General features: G+C 43.7%; 1 protein-coding gene and 1 pseudogene across 2 annotated transcripts in view; one reads left to right on the plus strand and one right to left on the minus strand.

Annotated features, from left to right (window-relative positions):
• LOC147463927 (microtubule-associated protein TORTIFOLIA1-like) overlaps nucleotides 1-10,275 on the minus strand; it is a 29,043-nt gene extending 18,768 nt beyond the window's left edge. For both annotated transcript variants that reach the window (XM_086491981.1, XM_086491986.1), the window contains exons 1-4: nucleotides 9,175-10,275; nucleotides 8,616-8,810; nucleotides 7,541-8,323; nucleotides 6,083-7,246 (exon numbers count right to left, since the gene is read on the minus strand). In XM_086491981.1, coding sequence (XP_086348107.1) covers nucleotides 6,083-7,246; nucleotides 7,541-8,323; nucleotides 8,616-8,810; nucleotides 9,175-10,134 — 3,102 coding nt within the window. In that variant the 5' untranslated portion in view covers nucleotides 10,135-10,275. The remainder of the gene's footprint in view (nucleotides 1-6,082; nucleotides 7,247-7,540; nucleotides 8,324-8,615; nucleotides 8,811-9,174) is intronic.
• Nucleotides 731-5,780, plus strand: LOC147463928 (uncharacterized; annotated as a pseudogene).
• Nucleotides 10,276-20,750: the final 10,475 nt, after the last annotated feature.

The raw sequence follows: 20,750 nt of genomic DNA on the forward strand, positions 1-20,750 counted from the left end.
GGCACTGCTAGACCACATGCAGAGTGATAGATCACATTTGCTACGGTTTGTATCACAGCGGATAAGATTAGACTCATTACTAGATGGTTTTGAAAGCGCGGGGTGTCGAACTTCGGGGAAGATCAGTGTGTGTAAGGCTATCTTTTACTCAGTATTTCTTCTGCTCAGTCTAGCATTGGTATACCACCAGAAGTGTTTCTTTCACAAGCTGGAAAAAATCAGCTTTCGCTTCTCCACCAACTGCTCTATGCTCTATGTACAACCTTTACAGTACCTCTACCCACCCCCTCACACTCACTCGCCCCTACCCACCATTTTTCCCCCTCCCCCCTACCCACCCTTCTCCCACTTCACCCTACCCAACCCCACTCACCCTCGCCCTCGTCCCCCTGCCCACTAAACCCTCGCCCCGCACCCACCCCTCGCCTCTAGTACCCCCTCACCAGCCCTCGCCCCTAGTCCCTCCCCCTCGCCCCCTGCCCACTCACCCTCGCCCCTAGTCCCTTCCCCTAGCCCCCCTACCCACCCCTCGCACTCCTCGCCCCCTACCCACCTCTCGCCCCCCTACCCAGGTCTCGCCCCCTGCCCCAATCATACAATCCTCCCCAAGCCCACTAGCGCTTTGTGATCTCCTGCGCAGCCGCAAGCTTTGCAGCTAGATCTCCATAGCCACCCACATTTCTTCTCTGCGAGCAGCAAATCTTCAGAGCACTATCTCCACTTACACGCAATGGCCTGCACAAGAGCTTCCGCGTGCTGGGCATTCCTCACAATCATAAGCTGGATGGTGTGATGATAATGGGTTGAGGCCAACACACAGGCACCGGCGCCGGGTCCCATGGTTCCAGAGAGCGCAGCCTCCGTTACAGCATTGTCAGGCTTCTTAAGCATCATCGCCATGCTAGTAGTCAGCGGGTTCACCCTCCGCCTTGTGTAGGAGTTCATCACAGAGGATTGCGGCGGCTATGGAGATGGTCAGCGACACAAAGGGGAGAGCAAGTTTTTTGTAATCCGATCACAACAGACGAGCAAGCTGAAGGGCCTTTTGGCTGGTTCCTTATGGCTTTCAAGCATTCACCTGGTTGCCATCCTGTTGTTGTTAATGCTTTTTGTTCTGCCATCACGATGGAGCTTAACCTGATTTGCAGTGTTACTCGGGCTTATGGTCATCCCTCTTTTCAAGAAGAGTGCTGTTGCAAAAAGTGTTGCAAGGTTCATCTGCAAGCATGGACTAGGTCATTTTCCTCTCACTATGGTTATGGAGGATAAAGATGCGTTGGATCCAAACCGAGCATATCTCTTTGCTGCAATAGCCTCATTCTGTTTTGCCAATTGGGATTCTTGGACTGTGCAATCATACTGGGTTCCTGCCTATTCAAGGCTTAAGGCGTTTGCAAGCAGTGCAGTGTTTTTAACTCCACTTTTAAGGCATGTGTGGTCATGGTTGGGCCTAGCACCTACTTCAAGAAAGATCGTAGTAGATACATTAAGCATGAACTACAGTTGTATCCTGATCCCTAGAGGGGTCAGAGTGTTACATGGAACAGGATCGCAAGGTTGTTGGGTGCTCCCTAGAATCAGAGCTCACCATGGTACAGATGCGATACCTAGTGGTTTTCTTTCACAGTTTTTTAGTATTCCTCTCACCGAGACGGTGAGCAGTCTTATGGCAGGCAACCTGTAGCAGGCTACAGTGTCACTTTCACAGGACACAGAATTAGTACAGTTGGCATGGTCTAGTTCACATTGGAAGGACTCTCTGGGCTGGGCAGTGACACGTGGCATGGCTACGGACGGTGGTCTAGTGGACATCGTGGCCAGGTCACCACCACCACTCAGTTTGGAGATCGACTTAGATGGTTGACATTTATGAGCCGTTGGTGGCTCTTTATGGTGGGACATATGAGTAGTAGTTGTTGGGTCATCAATATCATCTTCTTCATAAATGATCCAGCGTCATCGTCTAGAGTAGAGTCTATACACAGCACGTCTGCACCATCCTTGCACATCTGAGCCTCGACACCCCCATTGTACCCGTGAGTTCTAGGCTGGAGCTGAGTGTGCTGCCACGCCAGAGTCTGTACCGATTCCTTTGAGATAGTCGAGTCCATATGTCCTGGTCTGCTGCTGTGTCTCAGTGTTGATTTGTTGTTATCTATTGTTTCCTATGTTTTCATTTTGTTTTGAGTGAGATGTCACGCACATTGCACTGAGGAGTACCCACTGTAGAGAGCACGACACACTATCCGCGCTACAGTCACTCACCCCTTTTCAAGGAGTTACTGATAATTATACCAAAAAAAATGCCCATTTTATGTGCATGCCGAAATCCGACCCTTGACCAGACACACAAAACAGAAGCAGGTGAGCTTGCTGACAGCCTTTTTCTGTCACAAGAAAGAGCGGAATGAAGATAGAATAGGCTTCCATTTCAATATTACTGTCTACGAAAGGCCACCCATTCGAAGGGATAGAAAACAGAACATGTAATTGGAGGCATAATCTGGAAAGGTTAACTTAGGATACTAGGATCTGCCAGTGTGCAGGAAGATCCGCCTGCTTACGACAGCCTAAGGCTCAGCAGCGATGTGAGAAATAAGACACGTAGAATTTTGAACTTGGATGCAAAATGATGGATTGGTTAAACGAGCCACAATCCACCAGCATCAAAAGTGTTGCACAAATGGCAAGATCAGCAATCAGCTCCATAGAGTTGCTGCAGTGTGTTGTTCAGAAAACAACCAATTCAGGCAGTGAACCAAGGGATGTTTGAAGAAAATGTATTTAGAAAAGGCTTAGGCAAGATAAGTACGAGACTTGACTGAAACTTTGATACGTATACTTTTAACAATCACAATGAGGACAAGACAACGCAAAGACTAAATCCTACAATTCAAGACTCCATACAACAACACAAACGAAAGATAAAATTGCAATTTCTTGAATCGTAATGAAAGGTCTATTACATACCCATCTACACGAGGCAAAGCATAACTAGACTAATATAAAGATTAAAAAACATACGCAACCATTATCATGCATAGCCTAGACAACAGCTTCCACGTACCTACTCACATTAGGAAGAGGATGGGGTCTAGGAGGGCCTCTTTATTTGCCATGAGATTATGGAGGTGATTAACATTTTGACAAATCGATGCAAGCCACGTGTGCAAAAATGGTGGGTGTGTAAGAGAGGTGTAAGAGTGGTCAAAGGATGCACTTTTCCTCCCAGAAAAGGGGGTGGACAACTTTATGATTTTCGGCCTTCCATAACCCCTACATATGATCTCCAATTTGAGTGGAGATTATAGATCTGTAATCTACACACCAAGCTCTTTCCGTAGATATGTTACATGATATGGTTTTGCTCGCTAGATTTTAAATTTCATTTTGGGGGGGGAGAAAATTTGAATTCAAATAAACTAGCCGTTTTGCCTGTCTTTTGATTGCTTTCTTAATACTAGAGGTTTGACTCCCTTAAACAACCAAATAAAGAGGCCCACCTAGACCCCATTCTCTTCCTAACGACCCCATCAACGCTTAAGAGTAGGTGCAGGTTTGTATAGACTGTACTCTATTAAAACCAACGACTCTGGAGGTGATGGGCAAACTCAGCCATGATAAAGGCTAAGAGCAAGCAAAAATACTAAAAGCCAAGCTAAATAACCAAATGGTACGCTTCTAAGCTAAACAAGTGGATTGTCAAGCTCCCCACTTATATTGAATTTACAACTAATTGTCTTGAACATTCCAAAAGAAGAAACATTATTGATACAAACTTATCCGGTTGCAAAAATGAACGAATGTTTTTCATGATCCTTTTGACAGAGTTTCCTTTCTCAACAAGTAAAGAAATAAGCACAATTGGACAACAAAAGCCAATTTATTAGAACAAGGATGAGAAAATCTGAATAAGATAAAAAGGCCAGGCCATCTTGAATTATCCTGCCGTTAGGAAGGGTCTTAATCCGACAATAGACAATACTAATCTACCGGTGTGATACATGGCTCTATGCGGGATGGGATACCCTGCCTTAACCTCCCATGTTGGCGATCCCTGAAAGCCCCAAGTAGTAGATACCACAAATAACAATTGTCATGCTTTTTTAGACCTAAAGATATTTCATAACTCCTCGGGTTTTGGAAGTAGATATTTATGATAAAATGCCTTGGAATCTTTCAATCTGCCAATCCAATTATCATCTGTATGCCTTGCAATTCTTCAAACATCTCTCTTTCAACTAAATATGCTGTTATTTGTTCTCAGCTACAATCAAGTTCACAAAACTCCTTAGGATAGATTCCTCCACCTAGTTCTATAAACTTCTACTACACATGTACGAAAAGAGCATCTAACTATAGTGTATACCATTGGATGGATCAATACCATGCACCAGTTGATAAGTCCAATAACAAAGCATACATCATCACTAGGTTCCTCTTCTTTGAGGGTACCATCTGAGATAGAAGCGCATCAAAATCTTAGCATTGTTCCACTAGGCACTACAAAGGTGGCAGTCATGGGGATGCCTATATGTGCCTTGTGCCTCTGGCACATGGCCCATAATAGATAGCTAAGGAAAAAACATGGCCCCCTTCAGTCTGCTGAGGACCGAAAAAGGCCTTCAGCACAAAGCAGATTATCCTATAGATAATAAAAACGACACTTCAGGAAATGAGCGGTAATTGGTTCGATTGTATTCAAAGACTGCAGTACCTAAGGTAGCATGCTTGGAAGTCGGTTGCATGTAGCTCGAGGTCCCAAGGCTGCGGGACCATGGGAGACTGTTGACAGTTTTGTGACTAGCTGAAAGATGTATAGCTGTACAGAGAGGGGTGGGTTGATCATGCACAAGCACATGCAGGCTGCGATCCCAGTGAATTGGCACATTCCTTTAGAGCTTCAGGGCTCACGCATGGATGGGTGCTTATCTGAAGGTGTTGATCGGTGTCGCGTTTTGCATAGAGGGTGGCACGTGCTGCTTCTTTGAGGTGTAAGAGGTGGGGGCAGGTTATCAGGCACTTGGTGCGACTCCACTTTGGTTAACGAGTGCACTTTCCAGAGGATTGAAGTTCTTGCAATGCGTGTGCAGCTGTGGATGGATAGTAGACCCAGGGCCAGCCCCCATGAAATAGTCAGAGAAGAATACCTTTCTTCCAGTATACAGCACAACTTGGCCATCACAGATGGCTAGACGAGAGACCACTCCAGCAGTGGCATAGCATTGGCGACAGTAAAGCTTCTAAGTGAGTTCCCTCTCGAATTTCTGGACAGTTTTATGGTAGTCACCGGACTCACAGCACTACTACCTTCCAGAGAGGCTAGTTACTGATCAGGGGATGGTGGCTGGAGTTTAGCTTGCTCACAGTGCTCACTTGCATGCCTATTGCGGGTGTGGACATCCAGTAGAGACTCGGTGGCATGGCTTATAGGACTGCCCTCAGGCACAGCATGGCTGGCTCAGGATTCTCCATCTAATGGTATCCATCCTTCCAGACATGGCCTACACTTGGGAGGCAGAAGCTTGGCCAGCTTAATCTGGCCAGCACTTGGCTACGCAACAGAGCCAGGCACTTTGCTGTTCTGCGTCAAGGGAGGCACCCTCATCAATGCCGAAATCCAGATTTTTTTCAGGGAGGCATGGATTCCGACAAGGAATCTTCGATGGGAGCTGATCGGCGATCTTGCCATCTGGTTCATATGGAGGACGCAGTGCTGCCAAGTTTTTGAGGGGCAGTCCGAGCCACCAGCAGTGACCATTCTGGCCTTCTGGGCTTGAGTTGATTCACACCCTCAAAGGACATTAGATAGTATGATCATATCCGTGGCAGCTCAGATTGGGCTAAGAGGAAATTTTTATCGGCCTTTGGCGGCCTAGACCTTTTTTTTTTGGTGAGGCACAGCCTACACTGGTAGTACAGCCCACCTGTTCGGCTCTTCCCTTCTCAAATTTTGTGATGTAGCCATTGTATATTCTGGCTTTAACTTGGGAGAGTCTCCCTGTTTGCACATATTATCCTAGCCCGTGGTCATTTTTAACCTAATAGAAAGATCTACTTGGTGCAAGAAAAACTACAGTACCTGTTGAACCCACGGAAGGCTGAAATCAAAGAAACTGTGTTGTCTGAGGAGCTGGGCTACATTTTGAAGCATCTCGTTAGCAGTGGTGGACGAGAGCTTCTCAAGAACAGGCCCTGTCTTGTTCATGAGGCGAACCAGCATTAGCTCATCTCCGCTGCCCAATACATCCATGTAAGCACAGTCCATATTGCCCAGTTGAACTAATTCAACAGCTCTGCTCCACAGCCTCCAATAAGCACGCTTCCCCTCTTGATCCACCTTGTTATTACCTGCTGCAATATTACTACTTGAGCTGCATCTGCTTGCTGAATTTGAGGCTTTTTCTCCTACTTCACCACTCTTTTTCCCCTCGTCTAAAGCTTGAATGTGCAATGCCTCCACTTGCATCGCCAATTTAGTGCTGCTAGTGCCTGTTGATAAATTGGGTTCACTGTCCTCCTCCCCTGCCCCTCTTATTGCTGCGAGTGTTGCCTCGTCTTTTGAAGCTTGCCACACACTCCTTGCAGAAGGGCCCTCACCAGGTCGCCCATGGTTACCCAATGCAGCTGAGATGATAGATTCTCTGTCCCATACTCTTCTTGATGCGATCTGTTCTGGATCTGCGTGGTCATCATTCTCCTTCTCAATGCCCCCCCTGAGCAGATTACCATTACTTGGCCTGGTTACATCCGCACGCAATGCATTGTTGACCCTCCTCATCAACTCTTGGTCTTTGTCCTTGTGACATGGCTCATCAATCCGATGTGGTTCCATCCTGTAAGCATTCTCCTCAACCGATTCAAAATGATTTGTAGGACTTTCACTCCAATGCTCTTCTCTGACATCGGCGTCTGCATTGCTCTTCCAACGAGAGGCACTTACATTATAGGTTAGTTCATTCATCATGAAATTAGCCCCTGCCTTGGATGCAGATGATGTGCAAGGGGAGAGCCCATCCATTCTGCCATTCCTACTCATGCTCGACTGCATGCTGTATTGTTCATCCTGTTGCGACGAGAAATACTTGTCACCATATAAATGATCACTCATTTCATTGTTGTACCTGTCCAAACAATCAGATGCTGGTATGTCCAAATCTTGTGATATGTCCTCCACAACCCTTTCCAAAACTTTAATGCGTGCTTCCAAAGCAAACATACTATTTCTTGAAGAGCCCATAAATTCCTGACAAGACATGGCATCCAACATTAATGTGACTGTTGATTTCAGAAACAGTAACCTGACAAGAGCACAGCTATTCTGTTCAATAGAAGCAAAATATCAAATAAAAACATTGCTAAGCCCCAGTGATATATATAATTTATAAAGCAGGAAGGTACCAAGCAACCCAGAAACTCGAGAAAACGGCATGCATACTCATGAACAAGACCTAAAAGTTAACAATGCATTTCTTGATATGCCACAAGCATAGAGAGAAGCTTTGTAATGTGAAGCGTTACTTAGATAAAAACAACATACTTGAAAAAGATCCATGATGTTAGATTGCTGATACTCCAATTGAGACAACTGCTTTTGAACCATCAGCCAGTTTGCAGCATCAACCTGATCAGTGTAATTGTTTTTTCCATTGCTCACCATGTGGCCACTGGGGGACCTCAAACTCGGACTAGTTATGTCCCATAGTTGGGAATCAATATCTGAGGCATTACTCAGTGCAAGGCTTCTTTCAGTGGCAACTCCCAGAATTTCAGTGATTTCTGTTTTAGAATTCTGGTAAGAGCTCATATCATCCAGCATATTTGAATTGTCGTCATCAACATCACATGTTTCAAGCCTTAAAACCTCCTTACTGTCAGTATCACCAGACACATGATGAAGCCTTGAATTTTCTATTCCATGATCCTCCATAAAGCTACTACCACCAGCAAATGAATCGGTTTGTCTGCACAAGGATTTGCATTCATTTGTGTTACTTCTGGATAGTCCATTTGTATCAATTCCTTTGTATCCAGTCACTGAAGGTGGGGGACAGCTGCGAGGAACTGCAACTTCTATGTGCCAATCGTCGGAGCTCTGTGACTCCATTTTGTTAAAGAATCGAGCATTTGGTTTCTTGTCAGTCAATGCAGCACTCCTTTTTTTCAATATACCAGGCAGCTTTTCGAAAGCATTGGAGCCTGAACCAGTACTCCCATTTGCTGAGGGCGTTGAACAAGTTGATGACCCCATCTCTCGCTCAACCCCCGTCAAAGTCTTCCAAGTTTGAATAGCATCTTGTACACTATCTCTGACTGGTTTAACCTGCAAACAATCACATACTAAATTGATTTTTTTAAGAAAACGGTAAAAATTGATTTTTTTAAGAAAACAGTAAAACAAGAGTACTGGTGCTTGTGCTACTAGGCATGGTTTCTCTTGTATTCATCTTGTGGATGATTTTTAGCAGATTGATACAAATAATTTACCAGCTTGCTTATGATCACATGCATTTTTTTAATCTGACGCTTGTTTATGTGTAGTTCTTCAAAAGTAGTGCTTACTCCAGTCAGTAAAAGGTGCCATATGCAAGTGAGCCTTTTTATATCTATGGTACCTTGTCAAACCTGCAAGACTCTAGCAGCAGAAGTGTGCCTGACTTAAAGGTTGTCAATTGTGCTCCCAAACTGGATCCCATGCAAGTAAGTGTCTCTGCTGCAGTCTTTCTTGTTGCCCAATCGTGACTCTCAAGAGCATCATGAACACAAGGAACCATAGTACTTATCACTGCCTGATTATAAACAGCCCCTACCTGCAACATTTTGTAAGACCACGTAAATAGTCATGCAGATGACATTTATGCATCCAAATATAAAGCATTGGATCAAAAGCACGTAAAGTAAACAAAATAGAAGCTAGATAGTTTTAAAAAGGTAGGCATCGGCTAGGAAAGAGCAGTTTTCTGCCATTTAATATCTCTGTTTGAATGAGGTTTTAAAACCATGAACTTGACATCTCATCTGCCAGACCAATTAAATTCCCTGCTTCTCAAGAGCTGAAGCAAAAAAATTGCAATACAAACATAATCCTGCTATGAACCAATCATGTAGCATTCAAAAGACGCAACAAATTTAGCATGGTAAAAACAAGGTAGAATAATCAAGGTCAATGCAGACCTGACAGAGGCTGGAGATGACAGGAAGCAGTGCTGCCTTCGCAAGAAAACTAGGATTTGTAAGCAATTTGCAGACACGCTGGCTGAGGCGGGACGTACTTGGTGAATGGGGGTTGCCTTGAACAGATGTAATAACACGGGCAAGGCACATGGCAGCTCCAGATTGAACACTTCGATTTTGCTCAGAGAGTGCATCAAAGAGGGGTTTGACAAAGGCATTAAGCTCCTGCATGTTTGACGACTGAGCATTTCCAAGGCTAGGGTGAGGTTGCACATGGGCTGTGACGGGATCCTGATGATTGTTGTGCGTGAAAGGAGGGCCCGAATTCGAGCGCACTGGTCCATTGGTTTGCATTTTCTGCATACAGGCACCTTCATTGGCATGCACACACGAATGCAGATTTGTGTCACTCTGCATGTTGGACCTTGGAGTCCCCCTCGGTGGAGAGGTGGTGCCTGCTAATGCACCCACATAGGCCTTTGATGCAAGAGGAGGCAATAAGTAGACAATGTGAGAAGCAAGAGAGCCCATTGCATCTATGCACGCATCACGCACACCTGTGTCTGGGTCTTTGAGTCTGCGTACAATGCTTGAGACAATCTTGGGTAAATGAGGGATGAGCAAGGGGCCATGGCGTGCAGCGAGGGTAGCAAGCAGTCTGACACATTCCCTCTTAACCGTACTCTTCTGCTGAGTATCCGTATCATAGAGGCAAGACAAGCACATAGAAAGGCCTTCGGGAGACAGGACTTCGACGAGCTTTTGAAGATCTTCGACAGCGAGCTGCTGCGTATCTCTGTCAGAGAGCTTGGCGAGAGCTGCTAGCATTCTGTGTTTGAGCTCCATGAGGAGCAAATGCGATGGAGGACCTCCGCCGACAGAGCCCGCATAGCTCGATGGACGACCTGTCGTTCCGGTATGGCCCGCTCTTTGCCCGACACCTCGTCCAGTCTGCGCCATCTCTCTCTCTCTCTCTCTCTCTCTCTCTCTCTCTCTGCCTGCTATGAAGCTCCGTCCCAGCTAGTTCGCACATGTACAATGGCTTCGTCGCTGACTCTCCTGCACTCCCTGCGTGTGGCCATCTTGCACCAAGTGGCAAGAAGCTTCCATCACAGCCAAGAACATAATTGGCTTGTTAAAACAAGCCTACCAAGGTTAAGAATTGTGAGAAACTCACAATGGTGTGTGTGCGCGCGCACGAGGGAATTGTTGTGGAATGGTAGAGATGACGCCTGTGGAAATTCATTTCAATTGGAGAGTTTGCATTGGAGTAGAGTTTTTGCTCAGACTCTTATTCAACGCAACGCTCTCCTAAACATGCTTACTCTCTCTCCCACAAAGGTATTGACAGGATAAAAGATGTGATAGACACAGAAGGACGGGTGCTCTCGTTCAGACAAGCTGCTCTTACCTTTGGACTTGGGTTACACTACAGGCCCATGTGGGACACCATTAAGGAGTTGGTCGACTCTACATCTCCCATCCCGTCTCGCAGGTTGAAGACAATCGAATTTGCGATTGGCTCTACGTTGGTTCTTCGATTGGTTCGATATCTGCAAAGAAAGTGTACTATCATGTGCAATCTTCTTCGTGGATCCAAGAACACAAGGTATGGAATATGAATAAGAGTGTTACTTGGTGGTGGAGTAAAGTTATGAAAGTGTGGCATGCTAAGCTACCTCTAAGGAGCGATTGTTTATAAGAAGATATATTGTTGGGGTTCTCCCCACTAGCAAATTATTGCGCTCTAGGAGATTGGCCTCTTTGCGATGTGTTCGCTGCGGTGCAAGCATTGAGAATATTCCACATCTACTGGGGTCTTGTTCTCGTACGTGACAGTTTGTGAATAGCATCTCTTCGCTCACGTTTTCCCAGCTTACAATTTGGTAAATTTTTCTAAATCTTTGGACTGCTTCCACCTTTGCTTCGGTCGTATGCATACTTTTTTGGCTGGGTTAGATTCTGGGTACTATGGACAGTGTGGAGAGCACGGAATTCCCTCATGTTTCAGCAGATTCAAGTGGAATATGTTTCATTCTTCAAGATATCTCTTAGACGGTCTCTTCAAGTTGCCTATGACTTGGACGAGCTCCCTGTTAGCCATTACCAGCTCTATTTTGACCGTTTCTGAGTTACAGTTTGTAATACTTTCTATGGGTTTTCCTTGCCTTGAGTTTTCCCATTTGTAATTCAATTTGACTTTACAAAAAAAAGTGTGTCTGTGTGTCTGTGTGTGTGTGTGTGTGTGTGTGTGTGTGTGTGTGTGTGTGTGTGTTGATGCAGGGGCATGAGAGCGCAATCGAGGAGCTACTGCTATGACGCGAACTGCTTGCTCCTACAAACCCTAGCGCGACGACCACTGCGCAAACATGTTGTGCGTACAATTGCAACGTGCACTGTACTGCAAACCCTAACACAACAAAAGGAGGGTGTGTGTGTTGGGGTATAGGCACCTGTGCCTTGCCCGACCGCCTAGAGGCTGGGCACCCACCACTGACTTGTATACCTTATACATAGCATAAGTGTAGAGGGGGTTGCTCACTCTTTGAGTCTCCCCACCCATATCTGTGTGTCGTGTGTCTTCTTCTCTCTCTCACTCTCCGTCTGTGGTGCTCCCCGATCCCCTTCAATTGGTATCAGAGCGACAGGTGTGAGAGCGTAGATGGACAGCTTCGCAATGAACTTGTCGGCTATGGCGGAGAGGTCACAGATCTGAGCAAAGAAATAGAGGAGGCTTGTGGACAGCCATACAGAGGCTTGCAAGAGAGCTCTCAGGAGCTTCCTAGTGCTCACAGATCAGTCCACAGTTCTTCTATAGATTAGCCCACTGTGTACAGCATCTTCCCTCTTCTCGGCCAGCTTTGCAACGGCTACATCGGCGACAGATTGGAGCTTGGAGCTTCCATAGACATGGAAGCATTGTGAGATTGATGCCTTCAGCTCACGCATCGAGGTGGGAAGTGAGTTTGAGCCTTTGTATGAGCTCAAAGAAGCACAGAACAAAGTCGTTCAGTTTTTGGCAGTTTGACAGCAGTCTAGTGTTTTGCTCATAACTTGAGCTACAAAGCTCCGATTCCAAAAAAATTTGGTTCAAAACGGAGCTGGATTAAAGCTCTACGACTTTGTAGAAGGAATTGTTTTCTGATTCGGAGTGCAAGTGGGTCTGAAATTAAAAACACAGAGACTGTTTTTCATGACAGTTTTGAGCTCTATTGTTTTCTTTGCTGCAAACAGCTTACCCGTACACACTGCATGTAGCAGGCACATATGAGGTGTTACAAGATCAGGTTTGACTCCCAGGTACAGGTTGAGTCTAGTACTCCCACAGGTATTGCCAATTGCAGTTGAGTGGTTCTTCTGCTGCAGTGTTGTGGCTTGCATACATGGTCTTTGAGCGGGTAATGCTCTATGTATGCTTATGTGGTGATCAGTAGATCTTGTGAGCAAGTGCAGAGGTTGGTTGTGGATAACATGTATGGTCACCTGTGGTACTCTTTGTGAGCATTTGTTGGACATAGGTTTGCAGAGTTTATGTATGTATGTTGAGTGTAGTTTGATGCGCATTGATTGCTCATTGTATTGAGCTTGCAGGACAATGGTTATTTTGTGTTGATAGCCATTGTGCGTCGAAACTCTGGCGAAAATTTTCCAGGAGTTTTATGCGAATCATTTATGCGATCTAGGTAGAGATTGCGGGGTGCACTCAGCATTTGCGTGCGATGTTCAGCAGGTGGGAGATTTGTGCGTGTGTATGCATCGATACCGCACAGTGTGGACTTGGTGATTAGCTCACGGTTTGACAGGCGTACAGTTATCTTGGCACACTCACAGGAGTGAATATTGTGATGTATGCTTGTGTGGCTACGAGCTAGGTAGCCGGATTCGAGCACTAATGGCTTGAGGTTTTTTAGCAGGTTTCAGCTACAGGTTTACAAGTTTACAGGCAGGTTTGAGGGCTTATTTGAGCACTGAATTTTCAACCATTGTTTCCTCTTTGCAGGTGTCCATGTATGGCTCAGTTGTAGGCTGATCTAGGACACGTTTGTGACTCGTTTATGCAGTTGTTAAAGAGCGGAATTTTGGGGCTATTTTGGGGCTAATTTGCAGCCATATTTTACAGCCATACAGGAGCTTGGTTTACTCTACAGGAGCCTCGTACACTTGGCATTTGGGATTTGCATCATTGCCATTTGTGGAGCACAGTGTGGTTATACTACTGCGAGAGATTTTATGCGTGGATTCGCATGAGCATTGTAGGTGCTGGTGAGATCTTTTTCGAAGAGCATTTTCTCGTTGCAGGTTGCTTCTTTTGGATTAGTTGAGTGCATTTCATTGCTACCGTACCTAGAGTAGAGTTAAAGCTCTTGGTTATTTTTGACATTCACTTATAGTAGTCAATATGTGTTAGATTTTCGAGTCTAGGACAATGACTCATGAGAGATGGCGTTCTCGTTCGTGTCGACACTTGAGATGTTGGCATTGTGGTCACACAGGGCACATTAGACGGCGATGCTTTCGTCGTATGAGACAGCACAGGAGACAGGCTAGTCTCAAGGATGCAGTAGATGCTATAGGCTCCGTTGACTTGACAACTGCTGTGCAGGATCACATACAGTGTCTGAGTACCCTAGTGACAGTGAGGTCACATTTGCTTCCTATATTACTCCTGATTTTTTTACGTCTGAGGATAGGGCACTTCTTTTGCAGTGGGTGCTAGACAGGGATGCTACTTTTCATGTCACTCCGTATCGTGACTAGTTCAGTAGCTATTCTAGCAGAGTGCATGGTAGTGTGCGATTGGCAGATGGGTCACTGCATGAGATTGCTGGTTCAGGAGATGTGAGACTGTCATTACCGAGCGATGCATCGTGCGTGCTCAGAGATGCGCGTCATGTGCCAGATTTGATGATGAGTTTGATCTCCGTTGGTCAGCTCAGGGATAGTGGATGTCGGGTATCGTTGCTTGAGAGATCTTTTGCGTTGCATTTGGGTTCACTAGTGATTGCGAGAGGTACTAGAGTTGGCACATGGTACCCATTGCACGTAGTACTGGTGCGAGATGGTCGAGTCTCAATCTTGTTTACAGCCATGCAGAGAGCAAGAGACATGGACAGTCTCTTTTGCTCATGGGTTGCAGGGTGCTTTGCATGGAGTGCAGAGTAGTGAGCTCGTTGTGCACATAGTTGGGGCATGACTTGAGCAGTCACACAGAGAGGTGACAGAGTCAGACATGCATGCTTTGCTAGTGATTGAGCAAAGCAGAGAGTCAGTTGGGCGAGATACTTCTATACAGAGGATAGACAGGTAGAGAGGTCTTGCTCTAGTGAGTCACGACAGGAGGACGTTGTGCAAGAGTCTATGCATAAGGAGTTAGAGCATGAGAGCTCTAGTGAGTCACAGCAAATTGAGTGGTCATGTTTGCAGTGGATGATTGCAGAGGAGGCTAAGATGTCAACGATTATGCAGTCATTCCTTTCTATGCTCGACAGTGAGCATGGGGATATAGTTGTGCAGGATATGTCTTCCAGCAGACACCTAGAGCAGCTGGTTTGCGCTGAGGTTGCACGACAGGTTGATGCGTCTTTTGCGGACAGTTAAGAGATGCATGTGGCTGACACACCTTGTTAGTCAGAGATGCCTATTGCCAGGGATATATATGTTGATGCATGCTCCGTAGAGCTAGCAGGGCCCGCTAGCATTGCATCGGCATTCGGTGGTCTCATGTATGAGATGCTAATCTTGAGACCGGATATCACAGCTACAGTGGGAGCATTTGCAGTTGGGGTTGTCAGTCGTTTGTTGACTGATGATGGCATAGTGCACGAGGGAGATATGCAGGTATTGCGTACATACTTGCACTACGTGTGCGGTACATCTGGTGGTGTATGGACTTACACGGGAGCAGGACAGCCGGATGCACATGATCACAACCAGCCAGTGGGCATCGGTTGAGAGCAATTTTCTCTCACCTTTTGTAGTCTTTAGACTAGCTTCCCTTCCATAAAGGCACAGTCGCCTTTAAGTGGGAGGTTGTTGGGGTATACGCGCATGTGCCTTGCCCGACTGCCCAGAGTCTGGGCGCCCACTGACTTGTATACCTTATACATAGCATAAGTGTATAAGGGGTTGCTCACTCTTTGAGTCTCCCCACCCTATTTGTGTGTCGTGTGTCTCCTTCTCTCTCTCACTCTCCGTTTGTGGTGCTCTCCGGTCCCCTTCACTGTGTGTGTGTGTAGTTGTTTAAATCTTAACTAATAAGACATAATTGAATTTTTACCTTCAAAAGACAGCTGGCCAAGGCACAATGGATAGATAAGTACAAAAATAACTCAGTATCAGAATTATTTAGGTACAATGATTGTAGGAAAGAGATCCTCTTTCAGTTAGACCAGTAGTAAAAGAACTTCCCCGTTCTTCAGTGAGTGCTTCATTAAGTAAGGTTGCTTGCCAAAGAAAAGAAAACCCTCCAAGATAGGATAGAGTCCTTACCTGCATCCATCCAAACAAGACAACAATTCAGTTAGCCTTGGATGTGTTTTACAGGTATCAATGGACCCTATCAATTGTTATCCATGTCCATCTTACTGATTTTATTTACTTTAGACAAGCTAGGTTATTCATTAGAACTTTGTATGATAGCAGTCTTTTACTTATTACATCAAAAGATGAGTGTTACCTTCTACCTTTTTTATTGAGCTGTGAAGCCCATCAAGAATCCATATATCAATTTAATCATAGTGAGATCTATTTTTTACACCATAGCTTGGTAGCTATGCTTTGCAGTAGCAACCATATACTTACCTTCCTGAGAAACAATTTCAAGGTGTCATTGGTGTTCTTTTACACACCGAGAGGTCAAGAACAACTTAAACTGTTTAAGATGCCCAATGGTATCAAAAAAGAGGTTAATGTATCATCTCCCTTTTTGCAACAAAAAATGCCAGTATAACCAATCAACAGAGTATCAAAAAAACTCCATCTATACTAAGTAGACTCATGGATTACCAACCATAGATTTTTTTTCCCAAAGCCGAAAGTATCAGCTGTATACTTACCTTCAGAATGCCAAGTTATCACGAATTGTAGTATCCAGCCCGATTAGAGTATGATGCTTAAAGTTTCAATTGTCATGGTTACTTAAAAAACCACTCCATCCCCTTATTTGCTATGAAATCCTAACGGTGATAAGCCCAAGTGTGGCAACCAATTTTATCAAAAAAACCAATAGTTTCTGAATCCTGCAAGTCAAGCTCCCTCCCCCCTTGAATATTGACTATCCAAGAGAAAGGTTATGCCCAGGGCAACCCATAAGCTACCACATTAGTATCGAAATTTTATTAGCTAGGTAAGATAACCTTTTATTGAAAAAAATATAACCCTTAGCTACTAGCACAGAGCCTACTAGAAACTTTCAATCCTTGCCAGTGTTCGACAGAGGTCTTTTACCATATGCAAAGCAAGGTCAGGACCCAAGCCAACTATGCAATGGCTCCAACATAGTTTTCTTGAAAACACACAGCCCTTATCAGCTAGTTCAAAGCAACCTCTGTAGCGGCAAACTGCCAGGTGGTTATGAGTGAAATCAACAACCCTTAGATGCAAGCACAGAGCCCATACCTACTTGCAAGAGGAACCTCAGTCCATGCCAATGTTTTTAACAGAAACAGTTACCAACACGAGGTCTCAAGACCCCAGCCAGTCCTGCATAGTAGTTTTGTTTTAAAGAAGATCATTTTTAAATAAATGTAACAAGCAACCCTTAGTGGTTTAAGTACGACCACCTGCAACAGACTTATGCTTAGCCCCAATATTACAACCGGTTATTGACAGGCGCCAATTTTACAACTAGTAGTGCTCAACCTACAGCAGTGGCTGAAAATAGAGCCATCACAACCAGTAGCTATAAACCTGCCATGGCTCGAAAAAGAGCTAGTACAACAACCAGTTTTAAACAACAATCTGCCCACGTTTTCTACAGCAACCCATCCTCTCCCCTTTTTTTATGCATAAGAGGTCTCAAGGTACAAGCTGAACATGTCCGGCCCAGTATTTCAAGGTCACATAACAGTATTTACACCAACCAGCTCTCACTCGGAGCCAACCATGCATAACTCAAAAAAGCCGAATCAGGTAAAACAAGGCACTTGAGATGTTTGAGCAGCAAGATCCATCGCTTCAACAAGTTTAGACAGTAACGATACAGAGCAGAGAGAAAAAAACCTAATCCAAGGCTAACTGAGGGCCAAGGTGTGCCCTCACCTCTGTTTAAATACGTAGGTGTGCACGTTTCCAAAGAGGTGGGGATGACTGCGCCTGGCCGCCCCTTATTGTGCAAATTCCACGTTTGGCCCACGATTGCCATTGCCTGGGAAGTCCATACTCAGAGAGTGGAAGAGAGTAGACAAGGGCGCCTATCCCTTATAATCATACCAAATTTTTCACGCTTCGATTTCGCAAGGGCCTAGCCCCATTACAAGGAAAGTATGGCAGAGCAAAAAAAGCTCTATAGTCCCAATAGGGGGTGAAAAAAACCGAAGTGGGGCGAGATATTTGAACTAAAGCAAGCATAGACCAGTACTTTAGTGTGTGTGTGTGTGTGTGTGTGTGTGTGTGTGTGTGTGTGTGTGTGTGTGTGTGTGTGTGTGTGTGTGTGTGTGTGTGTGTGTGTGACGGTTGTGTGTGTGTGTGTACAACTTTAGTCCCATGTTTTATGTGTGTGTGTGTGTGTGTGTGTGTGTGTGTGTGTGTGTGTGTGTGTGTCTGTGTCTGTCTAAACGTGGTGTGTGTGCGTACTTCTTGGGTATTTTAGCCACATATTGGGGTGTGTGACTTCGTTGGCCGATGAATTCCACTGAACAGTGCATCTACAAGCGTTGAAAATCCATGGAGAGCTCGGCTATGGATGCCTTAAAGAATGTTCACATGAGGATTTTGAAGATGCACGCCGAGCCTGGGAAGAGCCTACTCCTTCCATGGAAGTGTGAATTGCTCATGGACCTTGTTGCTCAATATGCCCTTAATGTGGTGATTCTCTTCTTCCCGAGTAAAATGCCTGCTGCTCAAGATGTAGGCTAATGGGTTGATTTTTTGCTCAAGCGTCAAGAGTGCTTCTGCTTCCAGCTCGACAGCTAGGGCGAATAAAGGCAAGGGAAACAATCAGAATTACAAACACTACCTACTTCTTTGAATGCAAAAGATAAAGTCAAAGAATAGGTTTCAACCTCTTAGGCTTGGATAGTGCCAAAGAAAAATATTAAAGACCGCACTTTGACATCTTCTTGCAACTATGTGCCCCCATTGAAAATGTTCCTCAGAAAAAACTTCCTTGTAATGACAACGTGCCTTTTGGCTGAGGCGTGGTCCTCGTCCATTTTAGATAATGTAGAGGATGAATAGTTCTTTAAAATTGCATCTCCTATAATGTGTATGGGTTCTACAACCATGACAAATGATGGCTTACCTGCCACTATGTACATATTGTAAAGCGGACATAGTTGATCTTCAAGAGCATAACCAACATCATTTTTCCAAACAAACTTCTTACTTTGTGGGCTATTGGATAGCATATACATTATCAACTGGCTTTTTTGGAGTGCTTATGCTTGTTCAACAAGACCTCTTCCCGACCTTGGTTTTCAATGACCTTGATGGGAAATGGATGGTCATCCAATGTATTGTTCACACTAGTTCAGTACCAAAAGGACACTTTATGTCCTTTTTTCACGAGCTTAAATAAAAAGGTACATGAAATCTAGAAAAGATCTCAAGAAATTATTTTACAAACTTATAAAATGTTAGCCAAAGTACTGATAAAAATTATAATCCCCCAATTTTGTACACAAACTCAATAGTAATTGCACTCATGAAAAGCACCTACTCAAAGTAGTAGTTGTTTTTCTCTAAAACTCGTACCCTAGTATAAGAAAAAAAATGAGCAAGATGCATGTTAGAATCCATGGTAACTCCTTATATACATGCTCGACATTTTTGCAACTTTCATGTGAAAATAAATTCTTTGAGACTAGACTTAAATATAGCAAGTTGTGTGGGTCAAATATGCAACATTTGTGAATTCAATTCACGACCGCATAAAAAATTTAGTTCATCCAAATTTGCATTGTCTTATGCAACATATATAGTAGATCTACCACTCCATTACTTAAGATGATACTATTTTCTAGTTATGCAACTCACATGATGTGATTTATGTCATCTCCCAAAAAATGCGCATGTTGAAATTCTTATTTTTTATTTATCAAAGATTAGCCTTAAAATACATTCCACTTTTGGATTTCTTCATTCATCTCATTTATTTCTATACAAATACCTCATCTGGACACAATTGGGGAATCTATATGTCACTTTCAATGGTTTTTCATAGCAATGGTTGTTTTTCAAGAAATTACGCACTATAAATTTTGTTAAATGATCTTAAATCACAAGATTTTGTGAGTTTGAAACCTTGAAAGATGCTTAATTGATGGATGATGGCGTATAGATACATTATAGACCTTAAATTTTGCCCCATAATCTCATCATGTTAATGAAAGAGGCTTTGAAAGACCAAAATTTTTCTATTAATTAGCGTTTTCAAGATTTGGGTTTTTTTATTATTAAAAATTTTTGGTTTAGAAACTAAGTTATGAAGCTCAATTTTTTGTTATCATACGTTGTCATCATACATAGACCTTGAAATTTATGAAAAATCTCATTTTGATAAGAATTTATATTCAATTTATGAAAATTTTGTTTTGAATGGCACTAAATTGTTTACTTACATTTAGTTAATTCACATTTAGAATTCGTAAGTTCCAACTTCATCACGTTTAGTTCACAATAAATTCACATTTAGTTAGATCAAATGTAATTCATATATAGAATTCGATGGTCCTCATTTTCATTGATTGATTGCACTCTGGCCAAAAACAGATAAAAAAGGGTCATTTGATCAAAGAATTGGCAAATAGAATCTTGACACATATACAAAAATATGACATTTTTTATTTCTTTAACTTTGGTTTTTGTCTTTGGTTAATTAGAAATGTTTAAAAGGTCTTCTACCTTGTTAGAAACGGCTAAATCAACTAGCATTTTGGTCATCTTCAAAGTTAACCTTGGGGATAGAGTACAAAGGTACTTTTTACTTTTTTGAGAACTAAAAATACACCGGCTTGTTGAGTACAATGTTTACTTGGCCAAGAAAATGGTGTTGATCTTAAATCAATATTTGCATTCTTGAAGTGAAACATGTTTGCTTTCCTAGTGTGTACAATGTACAAGAATGAGTTTACCTTTTTTTAAATATTTATAGACGTCTTTCCATCCATAGCCATGGAGTGGAAACATGTAGAAATCTTGAGTGACACATTCAAAGAAATCTATAAAGGGATTGCAAATTTTATATATGGAGACAAGCCATCTTCTTTTTACAAAGCAATTAGTTTGTTTTTGCATTTTGAACAAATATAAGATTTCAACCACAGAGGGTGGGCATTGACAGGTGCAAGAGTTACCAATTTCACTTTCAAATCACTAGATTTGGAACCCTCTGATACATGTACCATAGATAGCTTCAA

The sequence above is a fragment of the Adiantum capillus-veneris genome, chromosome 2, assembly GCF_014529385.1.
Source record: "Adiantum capillus-veneris isolate H3 chromosome 2, ASM1452938v2, whole genome shotgun sequence".
NCBI classification, from domain to species: domain Eukaryota; kingdom Viridiplantae; phylum Streptophyta; class Polypodiopsida; order Polypodiales; family Pteridaceae; genus Adiantum; species Adiantum capillus-veneris.